The sequence below is a fragment of the Sciurus carolinensis genome, chromosome 6, assembly GCF_902686445.1.
Source record: "Sciurus carolinensis chromosome 6, mSciCar1.2, whole genome shotgun sequence".
Classification (NCBI taxonomy): domain Eukaryota; kingdom Metazoa; phylum Chordata; class Mammalia; order Rodentia; family Sciuridae; genus Sciurus; species Sciurus carolinensis.
Genome location: NC_062218.1, coordinates 116,753,797 through 116,769,262, shown reverse-complemented (window position 1 = coordinate 116,769,262; position 15,466 = coordinate 116,753,797). Strand labels below are relative to the sequence as shown.

Below are 15,466 nucleotides of genomic sequence, written 5' to 3'. Positions count from 1 at the left end.
ACTTTTGAGATTTTATTGATACCAGCAATAAAACTGTGACATACTTTCAATTAAATTTTTTATTAGACTTTGTCCAACAAGTCTCATAAATTACATGTATTAATTGCCTCTTTAAACAACTTGCTTTGCCTTTGGGAACACATAAAATACAACACTATACCAGGTTACCAAAAGATAAAAAAAAAAAAAGTCCCCAGAAAAGGAAATTGGTACATGAAGGAAGTTTTTAGTAGATTCAAGTTGAACAAAGAGATACATGTGTGGGTTCAAGGATAAAATGTAAGTTAGAAAAGCTTTCGTGAAATGGAAATAATGCAGAGGGCCTTTTCGTCTATGTGACAGCATCGAATGTTCTCTGAAAGTAATACTTATAGGGAAATGAAAATTGAAGCTATATTCTTCCTTTAACTTCTCCTCCCTACAGACATAAACAGAGACGGGGGATGCATTAAAGGGCTAAAGGGAGGTACATACAATTGCATATAGATAAAATACACATGTGCTTTATTAAGGCCCTTCTTAGTTGAAGAAAGTGGTCATATATATTTTGACCTTCTTATAAGGTATGTTCCCCAGAATCCAAGCAGAATTTCTCTGCTTTTACCAAAACCACAGATGCTAGCCACCTCTACATCCATCTCAGAAATCCTCAATGTGGGTCATTAGAAAACCAGGCATATAGTCAGCCAATTTCTTGTAGTAGTATTTCTCTATGTGGTATAACAGGGAAAGATTTTTATTTTTGTACACTGGCCAAGCCAATTGCTTATCTTCTTAGGAAAGTAAATTGCCCTATAAAAACACCAAACTAAATTTGAGTTGCTAGGCAAACACCTGACTTGTTCTGAACAGTCAAAAATGGTTCTTCCTTTACGTAAGTCTTAAATATTGAATTGCATAAACTCTCTAATTGTCATTATAAGAAAATAAAGCAGTTTATTATGACTATACAGACTGTTCCTGGCTTGAAGAGTCCTCTGGAGCCAGGGTAACTCTGTCTGGACTCACATGGGCCTTGTGTGTCTTGTTCTCCATGGTAACCAGGCCCCTGCAAAGAGGCCTAGATTCTCCCCAAATTTCCACAACAGAAAAATTCCAAGTCTTATGAAATGCTGTATTCCACTGTCTACACCCTCCACTGCTAAAAGTCAGAATACTGTGATTTTAGTAAATGGTATTTGGGACAGGTGTACTAGACATATCCACTATACTATTTCATTGGGTCTGAAAAAATAAGAATATTTGCATGAAAAGAAGGTATAGATAACACATTTCTAAATAGTTAAACTCCTCTGAACTTTACTTGCCAAAGAACAAAGCTGCTAGAAATCAAGTACACAAAACTGTCCTCTCCCTCAGTTTCCTAATTTCTAAAATAAGACAGTTTGATTTGGATGATTCTCTAAAATTTCTTTCAATCTATAGTTTTAAGAATCCAAGATCTAATATCATGGAGCAAACCAGATCACTGTAGCTCAAAAATGACCCACTGAAGAGAATTGTTTTGCACACGGTGGTACCATCTTTTACAACAATGTTCTATTCGTGCAGTTTCCATATGTCTTAGCCATTGACTTTGGAGTGGTTGGTTATGTCTTTTAGCCTAAGGTACTTCCACTCATAGAAGTTTATGTTTGTTTGTTTGTTTGTCTTATGGTACCAGGGATTGAACCCAGGATACTTGACCACTGAGCTACACCTAATCCCTTTTATTTATTATTTTGAGATAGGGTCTCATCAAGTCATCTAGGTTGTCCTCAAACTTGCCTCAGCCTTCTGAGTAGCTGGGATTACTAGCATGCGCCCCCAAACCCCACTCACTGAGACTTTCTTTTTTTCTTTCTTCCTTTCTTTCTTTGAAAGGGGGTACTGGTGATTGAACCTAGGGGCAATTTTATTTATTTATTAAAAATTTTGAGACAGGGTTTCACTAAGTTGCTTATGGCCTTGCTAAATTGCTAAGGTTGGTCTTGAACTTGGAATCCTTTTATCTCAGCCTCTCAAGTTGCTAGGATTATAGGCATGTGCCACACACCCGGTTCATTGAGATTTTTTTGAGGAGTTAAGATCACATAGTACAATCATCTGCTTCCAAGTAAAAGTAATCCAGTATTTTTTCTCCTACCCAATTAAGAAAGGTAAAGGAAGTGGTTTTACCTCATGCATGTGGAAACATTACCTGTTCTGGACCAAATGTCAGTTCCAACTTTCTCTAGGTTTGCATAGAATATGTGAGCATATCAGACTATGAGCATATCAGAATATCCTTATCCAAGCTCTATAACTTCCCACCCTAACCTCAGGGCTCTGCTCCTTCTTGGGGGACCCTTGAGGGTTTCATTTTCTACAAGGTCTGTCTGCTTTTGCAGCTAACACTCACCCTGCTTTCCCAGGTCCATTCCTGGGAGGTTGTAGGCATTGATTACATTTTTCTCATCTTGTTCTTTAGGGCTCTTATTCCCTGCTTGCTCATTCGGAAAAAGTGTGGTGCAAATGTTCAGTCTGTCCCTGATGTCTCAGATACCTTTATAAACAGCACCCTGTCCCCCAGCATAAGGGGTGAAACATTAAAGGAACTGGCTGTTTTTGTCCAACATTCCTTTAGCAGATTAGTTGGCATGTTCGGAAGATAAAGGCAAATTTAATCCAGGAGAGTATAAAAGTTCATGACCAGTCTGAGCAAATAACTGGGAAAAAAAATCCTTTAAAAGGCTAAGAAGAAAGAAGTTCAAGGCTATTTCAAACACATGATCATCTTTTTAAATGTCAAATTCCACCCGCTAAACTTCATGCTGTTGTTTTTACCACTCTCATATTTTTTTAACTTTATATTTAATTTTTCTATTTTAGAACAGTGAACTCCCACCCCCTGCTTTCTCTGAAGGCCAAGCATAACATGAAAATACCACAAAACACTCAGTGGGTAAAATGCAAACAGATGGTGACGAAACAGACCAACTGCCCTGTGATTTTGCCTTTGAAAGGTTCATGTGCAGAGCTATGGGTCCCCTTCCTTTAACATGAAAGAAGAAAAAAACCTTCACCTTTAAAACACCACCAACAAGCAGTTTCTGGTTGTATTTCAGTGGGGTTATCTTGTCCTTGACAACTTAAGGTGTTCTCTCTTTTTGTAAGTCTGTTGATGGTAAGGTGTGGGATCAGGAGGCATAATGTAAGAATTATAAATTTAAAAGTAAAAGTTAGCTATCTCAGTTGTCCAGGTTTTTATGACAATGTGCTTGAAACCTGTACAGGAAACTTAACATGGTAGTTAAGACATTGCCTTGAGAGCCTGGGACTCAAAAGACCTGATTTTAGTTCCAGCCTTGGATCTGTGTAGCTGTGTGCCTCAGGAAGTCTTCCAACTTTCTGTGAATTGTTCTCCCATTGATAGAAAAGCAAATAAAACCAGAGCATTTCCTACTCTTTGAATCCTCCTCATGTTCCTCTTTCATTCATTTTGGTAAGAGATTTGTGGATTTTTCAGTTTGTACTGAATGGGAACTTTCTTTTCACAGGTGAGTTTCCTTTACATACTCTTCACAGAGTATTGTTTTCCTCTGTCTTCATATGTGGCTTCTCTGTATGGTACTCTAGTAATGCCTCATGTTCTTGTGTTGGTAGGAGAAGATTCTGTTGTGGCTTCTTCAGTTCATGCAAGAACAAGGCATCTCGCTGGATGAAGTGGACCAGGATGGCAACAGTGCTGTTCACGTGGCCTCACAGCATGGCTACCTCGGGTGCATCCAGGTACGCAGCCCTGCTGCTCTGCAGACAGAAAGGAGGTATCAAGTAACAAAACAAAAGAATGGAAATTTTGCTCACTGAGAGAATATCTAGATTAGCTCATCTTTCATTTTATGATGGAAATAAAGAAATACAATGTTATATGTTTTTATTTCTAAAAATTCATGCAGGTAGAGGCACAAATAGCTCCTTGAGCATCAGAGGGTGTGGAAAGGGACTTTTCCTGCTCTCTCAATATCCCAAGGTAACAATTACTGTAAAGCCCCAATGCTGACCAAATAAAAAATATATCCATGTTTTTAGACCCCTAACATCCTGGGCCTCTTTGAATGCATATGAGAAGTTCAGCCCTACTTTGGAGAAAGGGGGAAAGCACACAGCACACTCTTGCTAGATTTCTGCTCCCTACTATGAAGAATTCTTCTGAAAATCTGTCCTGTTTTTCCCATACCTGGAGAGGAGAGATGCACTAATGAGGGCAACAGCAGTCCACTTGAGAAACTAAGAAATGTAGGGGTTTCCCCCTTGTTCTGATCCTCTTGGGGCTTGGGTAGACCAGGCAGGGCTCTGGTTGGCCATTCACTCCACCCAACAGCCTCAAGCAACCTTGTGCTTTTAGCTCATCATACTTCCAAATGCTCTCGTGTTTAATATATGCAATGATGTTAAAAGACTGGGGAGCAGAGCCACAGGAGAGGGGAGGGAGGCTCTTCCACCTGCTCCAGTCCACGTGAGGAGCCCTCTCAGAGCAGGAAGAGATGATGGTATCCTATCATGCTGCAGAATGCAGAGCCGCCCCAAGCTGAGCCACGCTTGGTGTCGCTGTCAGAACAGCACATGGCAAGTGACAGCCCATCAGGGTCCCAGAAGTTTGGGGGAGGATGAATGTGAAAACCAGGTAGAACTTTCCACCTAGAGAATGTTAAAGGCCCTCAGGGACAGAAGAGAGAGATGGCCTAAGGAGAAGGAGGAGGAGGAGCAGGTGGGTGAGGAGCTGCAGTGTACAAGAGCAAAGACTTTGGCAAACAAAGTTGAAGTTTAGGTTTGGCCTGAAATTTTATTTTTGGCAATAAATTACAGTTACCAGAATCAGGCCAATCAGACCATTCTTATCATTGAAAATGCCTGAACATTTATGGATTTTTTTTCCACCACATCTCAGGGAAAGGGAAATTGACAACACATGGTTGAAAGCCTTGACTGGAGAAAGTATTTCCACCTCAAGGATTTCACACAGTTCAAAATGTGATGTGTTTGTAACATGTAACACATTTTCCACCTCTACAAAGCAGCACTCCTTTTGGATCATGTATGTGTTATGTCCTTTATTGCAAACCCTGTGTCTCATTTATTCAACAGGTACTTATTGACGTCCTACTGTGTGCAAGTTAGGTTGTATTTGAAATGGAAAAGTAAGCAGTGAGAACCATTTACTCAGGAAAGTAGAGAGGGCTCAGGAAATAAAAGGAGACTATACAGGAAAACTTTAAATATAAAAAAGGGATTAATAAAAGCAAAAGCAGAGATACAGCAGAAAGCTCACTAGAGTGTGTACTCATATGAAACTGCTCTTTGAAGAACTGTCTTGATAGGAAATAAATGTATCTGAACATTTTCCCATTATTGTTGGCAAAGCATACATCTTCGAATTTAAGGTACCAGGCACCAGTTTTTAAAAGGAGTGAAAGAAATTGGAAAGTATAGAAAGGAGAGAAATTTAAATTCTTCCCAACATCTGCGAAAAGATTAGAGGAGTAGCATTATTGTTCATGGCAAAAAAGATAATTGAGTGAACATTGAAAATTTATACATTTATATTTAACAAAATACTCTAATATTAAATAATATTGAAATAAACTTTATATTAGTTAGTAAATGACCAAAAGCCAAAGACAACCAGTTGATATCACTAATTCTATATAGGATTCTAGTTTTGTTTTGTTTTTTAATATGTGAAGAGAGACTGTCAGTCTTTCCAGAGCATTCATGACTCCACTTAGCATAAATGATGTTTTTGGCACTAGATATGATGGATGTGGAAACTTGGATAACCTTGGTCTATCCGCTGGGTGTGAGATTTAAAATAAAAAGAGACTGAAAGTGAGTAGGGGACCTTATGCAGTGAGGAGGGGACTGAGTAAGGAAAACAGTGGAAAGAAAACTGCAGAGGTCAGAGTCCAGGGGAGTAATAACAGTGTGTGTTTATACTCAGTCTCTTGGAGAGCTTGATGCTGTCAGGGTCTCTGGGACACCCCGTGAGGAAGGTGGCAATGGCTTTATAGCAAATTGACCTTTCATGGTGAGTGATCATAAACCAAAAGGAAAAAGAAGCTCCTTAATGTTCTTTGAGTCTTAAGTAGCCTAAGAATTTAAATAGAAGTGTTGTATAGAGGGAGAAACCATTACTACCAAAATAAAGCTAGAGGTTTACAATCTTACCATGAATTGTCAAAGAATATATCAGATTGTGGTGGTTAATTAATATTGATATAGCAACTTTTTTGTGTAGAATCTAATAGCATCACAGTATAAATACGAAGGAGTTTTGATGCTTTTAAAGTATTGATTTCAGCCATACTCCATCAAATCTCCTCCTCTATTATTGATACCTTGACCAGATTCCATAGCTTTAGGCTTGCCTTTGACAATTAAAATTTACTCCAAACCAGTTTAAAACCTCAATCTTATTTCTTTTTTTTATAGACTGCATTTTGATTCATTGTACACAAATGGGGTACAATGTACACAAACTTTTCGATGCTGTGGTTGTACACAGTGTAGATTCACACCATTCGTGTAATCATACATATACATAGGATAATGATGTCTGTCTCATTCCACCATCTTTCATACCCCCAACACCCTCTGCCCTCTCATTTCCGTCTATGTAATCTAAAGTTCTTCCATTCCTCTCTTATCCTCCACCCCCCTACCCCCATTCTGTATCATCATCCACTTATCAGGGAAAACATTCAGTCTTTGGTTTTTTGGGATTGGCTTATTTCACTTAGCATGATATTCTCCAATTCCATCCATTTGTCTGCAAATGCCATAATATTATTCTTCTTTATGGCTGAACAATATTCAATCTTATTTCAGATTCAAAGCATTCGCCCCAGCCCCACCCCCAACCCCACTGGGAATGTGGAATGAGGAGTGAGGCATGATCTGCTTTTAACACACCACTTTAGCTCCTACTCCCCTCTATCCAGGCTGCAGTGTCAAAGACAAAGAGAAGATACGGAGAGAAAAAGTCAAGTGTCTCTTTGCTTAACTGGGAAAGGCCATGTCCTCCCTGGAAGTTGTCACTGCTTCTTTGACTGACTGTGATCACTGACATGCTCTATGACAACCCTCAGTGACATCTGTCTGATGGGTGCTGTGGTGTGGTCTTCCCCACTGGCTCCTGACATAGGAGTCCTGGCCCCAACTTTGCCTCCTCCTCTCCTATAAATTTCTTCAACCTATGGTGTAACCCACTACCAAATGCTTCTGGAGAACCCTCTCCTTTTGTGTGTGAGAGGGGGATGCTGAAAGCAAGTTCCCAGCCGGCTCCCTTCTACAAAGTCTGCTCAGTCCACAAACATATCCTTGCCATAACCCATGGTGAGAGTCTGGACTGCTTCACAGCCTCCCCAGTCTCTGTCATGCCATCTTTCCAGTTCTTTTTATTTCTGGCCAAGTAGACTCAAAAAGAAGTGTTGTTACAAAACCAGCTATCAAAGCCCAGGCAAATAGGAATAGATAAGCAGAATTCTACTCTCCCCCTATTACAGGCATCTCTGAATTTATGAACAATTCCTTTGGAACCCAACCACCGCAAACATTGCACATCTCAGGAAGGAAACAGCTCTGTGGACCATAGCAGCCTCCTCCCCTTCCCAGACCGCTCCCTCTTAGGCTGCAGTGGGGTTGGGGAGTAGCAGCATGGGTGCAGTTCCACCTTTGCAGGCTCTCAAGGGAGAGGGCTGACACCAAACCTGAATGGGCTTGAGTGACTCTCTCCTCTAGGTACTGCTATCACCACCCCCAATTCCATGGGCTCTGATAACTGGCTCTGGAATAATAAAAGTCCATTCTTGATCCTGTTACAGTCATTAAAAAATGTTTAGAGGGAGGGCCTGATACAATCCATGTTTCTGCATTTCCTGACAGACCCTGGTGGAGTATGGAGCAAACGTCACCATGCAGAATCACGCTGGGGAAAAGCCCTCCCAGAGCGCCGAGCGGCAGGGGCACACCCTGTGCTCCCGGTACCTGGTGGTGGTAGAGACCTGCATGTCACTGGCCTCACAGGTGGTAAAGTTAACCAAGCAGCTAAAGGAGTAAGTGGCCTGGTGGTTCGGTGAGAACAGTCTGACTTTCCATTGTTACACTTAAATTTCGGCCAAGGGCTATGGTGAACTCCATTCCTGTTGTAGAGGGAATTCCCAACATCTTCTTGTCTTCCTCCATCCTAAGTACTCGTGTTCAGTGCTCATGCTGAACATACCATCTCTGCAGCGGCAAAATGATATTTAAACCACAAAGTGCAGAGCAAAGCTTCCTAAGCAGAGAATATAAGCCACAGTAAATGAAGAGAGAGAAACTCCATGTTCACATCTCAGGGCCAGATTATGTAGCAGGACGTTGAAGGCACACACATGTGTCATTTTCCACCTTCTGTCCTTAATATTCCAGGAGATCATCAAGATCATGAAAGAGAGAGAGAGAAAAAAAAAGGTTAGAGATGAATATATATAAATTATATATATACATATATAAGTATGGTTAAGTAACTTGGTAACCATCACCAGCAAACTTACTGTAAAAAGTAAGCAAATGGTTAATGAATCCTAGGAGTAGAAAAGTTTTTACTCTATGGCTAAAGTCAGTTCTTTCCTTGATATTATTTAAATGGGTACACATTACATATATAGGTGTCAGGGAAGCATTGTCACATGATGTGCTTGAAGAAAGGGGGCCAGATGAACATCCATCAGGTGGATCTCTAGCAAGCTGAAGGATTAAGGAGCTCAGGCCACCTGAGAGGACCATGGTTAGCCCTTGGAAAGCTCACCAATAAATTAGTTGCCATATGGAGGAGGGTTCCCTGGAAATTGGAATCAGTATTCAAAGTAATGTTGACAGATTAGGAGGAGAATCTAAAACATCAAACTTTAGAAAATATGCCTTACTTCGATATATATACATATACTTTCACATATATACACATATATATATATATATATATATATATGGAGAGAGGGAGAGAAATGTGTGTGTGTGTGTATATATATGTATATGTATATATATATATATATATATATATATATATATATATATAGTGTTTGTGCATGTGCCCTGGATATACCTCATTTGTAAAAGAGGGCTAGGGCAGGTGAGAGGCTTTAATTGGCCGTAAGTCTAAATCATGCAACAAAGCCTTGGACCTTTTGGTCTGATCTCTCTACTGCCACTTTCTTGCCTTAAAGTTATAGTCTCTATACTCCTCCCCCTGCCAGTACCTAAAATAATCTCTTTAATAAGTTTAGACTTTTCCTAGGAAATAAAATAAAATTTAAAACTTAAAATAGAAAGGGTTACCTTCAAGCATGCTCTGTCCAGTGAACCAAACTTCCCAGGACATTAGCTGAGTAGGCTTAAAGGTCTCAATATAATTGCAGACAAAATGAACACAAATTAATGAACAATTCAGTAAGTTATTTTCCACAGAAAATTTTCTGAGGATGCAAAATACAGTGAACATACCTATATCTTTATGTACCTATATAGGTATTCCTAAAAATAAGTTCCTAGGAAGGGAATTGCTAGAACAAAAAGCATACATCTTGAGAATGTAGACATTTTGTCCAGTGTTTTTCCAAAATGCTTTGTCAGTATCCATTTCCTCCAGCATGTGGATATATCCATAAAGAGGAACTATAAAATGATTCAATGGAATATTTTTTCTAAAATGGAGAAAAGATTTGAAAACATTTTCCTCAGTCTTCATTCTGTGGAATCTGACAAGCTTTCATGAGCTATATGGCTGATTATTGAACGTCTCCAATTTAGCGGCCTGGCTGCTCTCTCTGTTGGTGATTCTGGGTTAAAACACACCTATGCACTAACAGACAGTAGTCCTCCAGTTATCTCCAGTTAGGCCAGTGACAATATGAGAGGTTACCTTGTTGATCCTAATCCTTCACTTCCTGAGTACTCAGTAAGTTGGCAGAACTATAAATGAACAGAGAAATCCAGTTGATTTAGTGACAGTATATTGTGCCTCAGGCAGTGGGGTACCTGTAACAGAAAGGGGCAGGTACAGAAATGTTTTCTGAGAATGCAAAATACTAGTCTTCCCAATTCATAACTCTGAGGAAAGAGAATTGATGCTTCTTCCTACTATGATACCTTCACTAACTTTGTATAGTTAAGAAACATAGTTACTCTTTGGGATGACAATCTTCAGCTCTAATGAAGTCACAAGACAAGTTGACATACTTTGGATGGAATTCTGCCCCAACCAAAAATGTATGTTGAAATCCAGACCCCTAGTACCTCAGAATGTGACCTTATTTGGAGGTAGACAGGGTCTTTCCAAAAGTAATCAAGATAAAATGAGGTCATATGGGTGGGCCCTAATCCAAGATGACGGGTATCCTCATAAAAGGGGAGAATGTAGACACAGGGACATACATACAGGGAGAACATGAAGACAGCAATCAGGGTGCTGCATCTACAAACCAAGGTACACCAAAGTTTTTTAGCAAACTCCTCAAAACTGGGAAAGAGGCATGGACCAGACTGTCACAGTCTCAGAGGGAACCAACCTGGCCAATACCTTCATCATGGACTTCTTAGGCCTCCTGAAATAGGAGACAATAAATTTTTGTGTAAGTAACCTGGTTTGTGGTACTTTGTTACAACAGCCCTAACAAACTCACAGTGGGAATATGTTTTCTATCATTAAAGTTGACCAGTCCTTTCTGAGGTCTTCTTTAGAATCTTTCTTCCCATTCATAGCAGAGATTCCAGCCAGCAGTCAACCCAATCGCCCCCCAATAGTTTTTTTTTTTTTTTACTGTGTCATAATTCATTTAGGAGACCTAATAAATCCTTTAAGCAGAATATAATTTTTCTGCCAAGCATGGTGGCACATGCCTATAATCCCAGAGGCTCGTGAGGCTGAGATAGAAGGTTCGCAAGTTCAAAGCCAGCCTCAGCAACTGCCCTATGCAACTTAGTGAGACTGTCTCAAAATAAAAAACTAAAAAAGGGTTGGGGGTGTGACCCTGTGGTTAAGCACCACTGCTAAGAAAAAGAGATAAAAAACAAACAAACAAAAAACAAACAAACAAAATATATATATATATATATATATATATATATATAAAATCTTTCTTCATCTGGTTTATCCAATTTCACTATTTTTTTCTCAAAAACTTGACATGCATTACCAACTAGCAAAAGTAGGAATACTAGAAAGTTCTAATGTATTTTTAGTTAAACCAGGGTTGATAAACTATAGACTGGACCAAATCCAGCCTACCACCTGTTTTCATAAAAAAGGTTTTATCCACACACAGCCACACACATTCACATGGGTATTGTGGAAGGATGACAGCATGCTGCAAGGTAGGTTGAAGAGTTGCGACAGAGCTGCATAGCTCACAAACCTAAAATGTTTACTCTTTGGCCCTTTAAGAAAGTTTGCTAAAAAAGAAAGTTTGCTAGAGTCTGCTTTAGGCAACTAAGTTTTCAATGGGTGAGTCTGGCAGAATGAGTGAGATAAAATGAGCTCACAGGCTTAAGGAGGAAATGTTAGGAATACAACTGACTGCTTCTCGGGTTTATGGGAAGTAATTTCAGAATCTGATTTCACAGAACTAGATTTAGGTGACACTGACTGTTGAGTATGTGCAGTGACGTCCTGCAAGAAGAGCACTGGGCTTCTCCTGGTCTCCAAGGTGTGGTCATTGTTTTAGCACTTGTAACTCATTTATTCAGTTCTATGCCCTGGCTCATGAGATCTGTTACTATCTTTTATGCTAATTTTATTCATTTTCTATTGCTGTTAACAAATTACCACAAAATTAGTGGTTTAAAATAGCACAAATTTATCTTACACTTTGTAGGTCAGGAGGCCAGTAGGTTTCTTTCCATACTAAAATCAAGGTGTTGGTGGACTGTGTTCCTTTCTGAAGACTCTAGGATAAGTCCTGTCCTGCTTTTCCAGGCCGTTGACAGAATTGGTCAAACCTTCCTATTTGAACATCAGCTGATAAACAACTTATTTCCCTTTTGTCACATAAAGGTGACACAGTCACATCTTCCAGGGATTAGACCTGGGTGAACATCTCTGGGAATACCACTCTAGTACCACAGGGCTCAGTAAGCACTGCTTATCTCTATGAAGTAAAGCTCAGTTTGAGTTTCTTTTTTCAACTTCTATAATAACGTGTGTTTTCTAAATGAAGTCTATACCCTATATTCTCTACCAAATATGTATATTAGGCAACCTTTTGTATGTCCATAGATATTCAAGCATATTATCATTTTAATAGCTGCCATTATAGAAGTAGTTTTAATTTATATACTTAGTCTTACTGATGAGGCTTTTTAGTTTATTGCAACTTATTGAAAATCACTGAAAAAGCTCATAACCATGTATCAGAGAACATCTTTTGTTTGTCTTCTGTAGACAGACAGTGGAGCGAGTCACACTGCAGAACCAACTCCAGCAACTTCTAGAAGCCCAGAAATCAGAGGGCAAGTCACTCCCTTCCTCACCCAGGTAATACCAGGCACACTGGTATGAGGAGTTCTTAAATATCTTAAATGCCTGAGTTGCCTTCTGGATTTCCTTTTAAACTCTTCTTTAAAAAATGACAATAGAAAACATTTTATTCTTTTTTTTTCATCATTTTTTATTTGTTCTAATTTGTTATACATGACAGTAGAATACATTTATACATTTTGATAGATCATACATAAAGGGAGTGTATTTTCTCATTTTTCTGATTATATATATATATTGTTCTTATAAATGGGAATAAAAATAAGATGTCATACTGAAAAAGTCAATGAACCTAGGGTCAGAAGACCTGGACTAATATCCTGCTCTGCTATTTGTTCTACAACTATAACCAGGTCATCTACTCTGTCCCTTTCATTTCTTGATCTATGAAATGGGAATAAGGACATTTAGTTTAGTAAGGTTACGGGAAATGGAATTAATTGGGAAAAATTATGCAAAATTAATGTGTAAATAGTAAAACAGGCAAATTTAATAAACTTACAGTAAAAGGCTTGCTGTACTTTACCTACAGTTGCAACTATGGAGTATTTGCAAATTGCTTTGAGAAGTCATTAAGCAATTATTCTTAACTCCATTCTTATTTATGTTTCAATTCTTAATGGTTATAAGGCCACACAGGGACTTGTGACTGAGTCACTTTACTTAACCCATTAAGAAGTCATGTCATATATCCTTCATTTTCTTTTCAGCTCACCCTCTTCACCAGCTTCCAGAAAGTCCCAGTGGAAATCTTCAGATGCTGAAGATGAGTCTACAGCCAAAAGCAAATCAGGAGTCCAAGAAGGGATTCAGGTTCTTGGAAACCTGTCAGCTTCCAGCCGGGCTAGGGTCAAAGCAAAAGACGAAGATTCTGATAAAATCCTGCGCCAATTATTGGGAAAAGAAATCTCAGAGAATGTTTGTACCCAAGAAAAGCTATCTTTGGAATTCCAGGATGCTCAGACATCCATTAGAAACTTGAAAAAGATTCCTCTAGAGAAAAGGGAACTCAAGTTAGCCAGGCTGAGGCAGCTGATGCAGAGGTCACTGAGTGAATCTGACACGGACTCCAACAACTCTGAGGACCCCAAGAACACCCCTGTGCGAAAGCCTGACAGGCCCCGGCCACAGCCCATTGTGGAGAGTGTGGAGAGTATAGACAGCGCAGAAAGCTTACACCTGATGATAAAGAAACACTCCTTGGCATCAGGACGCAGGTTTCCTTTTAGTACCAAGGCCTCCAAATCCCTAGATGGCCATAGTCCATCTCCCACCTCAGAGAGCAGCGAACCAGACTTGGAACCCCAATGTCCAGTCTCGGGGAACACTCCTCCAAATCAGCCCTCTGGAGAGCCCACCCAGTGCAGCCCTGACAGTACTGCTGCCCAGAAGGTTGCCATGAGTCCCAAGAGTGCCCTCAAGTCTCCCTCTTCCAAACGTCGGACATCTCAGAACTCGAAACTCAGAGTTACCTTTGAGGAACCTGTGGTGCAGATGGAGCAAACTAACCTCGAACTAAATGGAGAAAAAGACAAAGAGAGGGGCAGGACCCTCCAGCGAACCTCCACAAGCGGTGAATCAGGGGAGCAACTGAAAAGGCCCTTTGGAACCTTTCGGTCCATCATGGAGACACTGAGTGGCAACCAGAACAATAACAACAACTATCAAGCAGCCAACCAGCTGAAGACCTCTACATTACCCTTGACCTCACTTGGAAAGAAGACGACAGATGCCAAGGGAAACCTGGCAAGCTCTGCTAGCAAAGGAAAGAATAAGGCAGTGAGTGTTATTCGGAGAATATCCTTTTTTGCCCTTAAATTGGTTCAGTTGTTGCTAATCCTACAGATTGCTGATCTGTAGCACCTTGATGGAATCCTCAGAAAAATTCCTAAAGCCAAATTCATGTTTCTAATGAAACGTATTATGTGAGAGTGCATGCCCCTTGCAATACCTTTGGAAAATAAGAAAGAGAGAGACAGGTAAATAAATTTTAGGAGATTATATTTTGGTCTCTTGATTTTCCTCAAAGGCTTGACCTTAGGATGGTAGGGGTCCTAGAAGGGGAGGCAGTTCTATAAGATGAAACCCCCAGTTGATACAAAATCAGGTCCTTGGCATTGATTCTGCCTCAGGAAGAGCTTGTTCTCTTCCTGTGACTGGATAGTTTATTCTCAAGCCCGATTAAAAGGCACATAAATAGAAACTCTCTTTCTAACAACTTTTAACTACTCAACTTTGGAATGACCTTTGAAATGAATACACCATGGGGGCCTCCACATTGGCATTTTAAAACACAGACTCCTAAGTGTTGATTGGAGGCTGCAGGAGTCTGGAGTGCTTGCCAGTACACAGGGGATGGCAGAGTGTGCCATAAACTACATCTGATAATTGCTTTTATTGGAAACCCATGCACAATAATTTGTGATTTGCATCCAGTGAATAAGAGATATGAACATCTTTTTAGGCAATGTTTTCTGCATGCTCTGTGTTTGCCACACCATCAAAATATAGCAGAGCAACCAAAATGCACAATTCTCTGTGGAAAAGAATGACCCAGATCATCCACCTTCCATCTAGATAAACCACCCAATGGGGTATCAGATCTTTATAAACTATTTTTGGCAATAATGGTGAAATCCTAATCACACAAAAGTTTAAGTCCACATTCTTTCTGTGCTACCAAATCAACTGATTGAATAACAATTTTTGTATTATATACCAATTTCTTCTGTAATGTGTCCTTATTAAAATGAATTTTAGCATGTGTTTGTCCCATTTAGAAAAGGCACACTCATGGCCAAGACACCAGACCTCTTGGATTAAATATGTCAAAACTTAAATTGCTCAAATAGAACTTTTCCAAGTAACTTTATGGATTCTCTAAAGCAGTAGAAAATGGAGAATCCTCTGAATAGTTTCCTTACTCTCTAAAGTGTG

The 15,466-nt window shown here is 39.7% G+C and overlaps 1 protein-coding gene across 4 annotated transcripts in view; it reads left to right on the top strand.

The window, feature by feature from the left end:
- Sncaip (synuclein alpha interacting protein) overlaps nucleotides 1-15,466 on the top strand; it is a 149,034-nt gene that overhangs the window by 123,086 nt on the left and 10,482 nt on the right. For all 4 annotated transcript variants that reach the window (XM_047556334.1, XM_047556335.1, XM_047556337.1 and 1 more), the window contains exons 7-10: nucleotides 3,625-3,750; nucleotides 7,903-8,072; nucleotides 12,434-12,526; nucleotides 13,240-14,308. In XM_047556334.1, coding sequence (XP_047412290.1) covers nucleotides 3,625-3,750; nucleotides 7,903-8,072; nucleotides 12,434-12,526; nucleotides 13,240-14,308 — 1,458 coding nt within the window. The remainder of the gene's footprint in view (nucleotides 1-3,624; nucleotides 3,751-7,902; nucleotides 8,073-12,433; nucleotides 12,527-13,239; nucleotides 14,309-15,466) is intronic.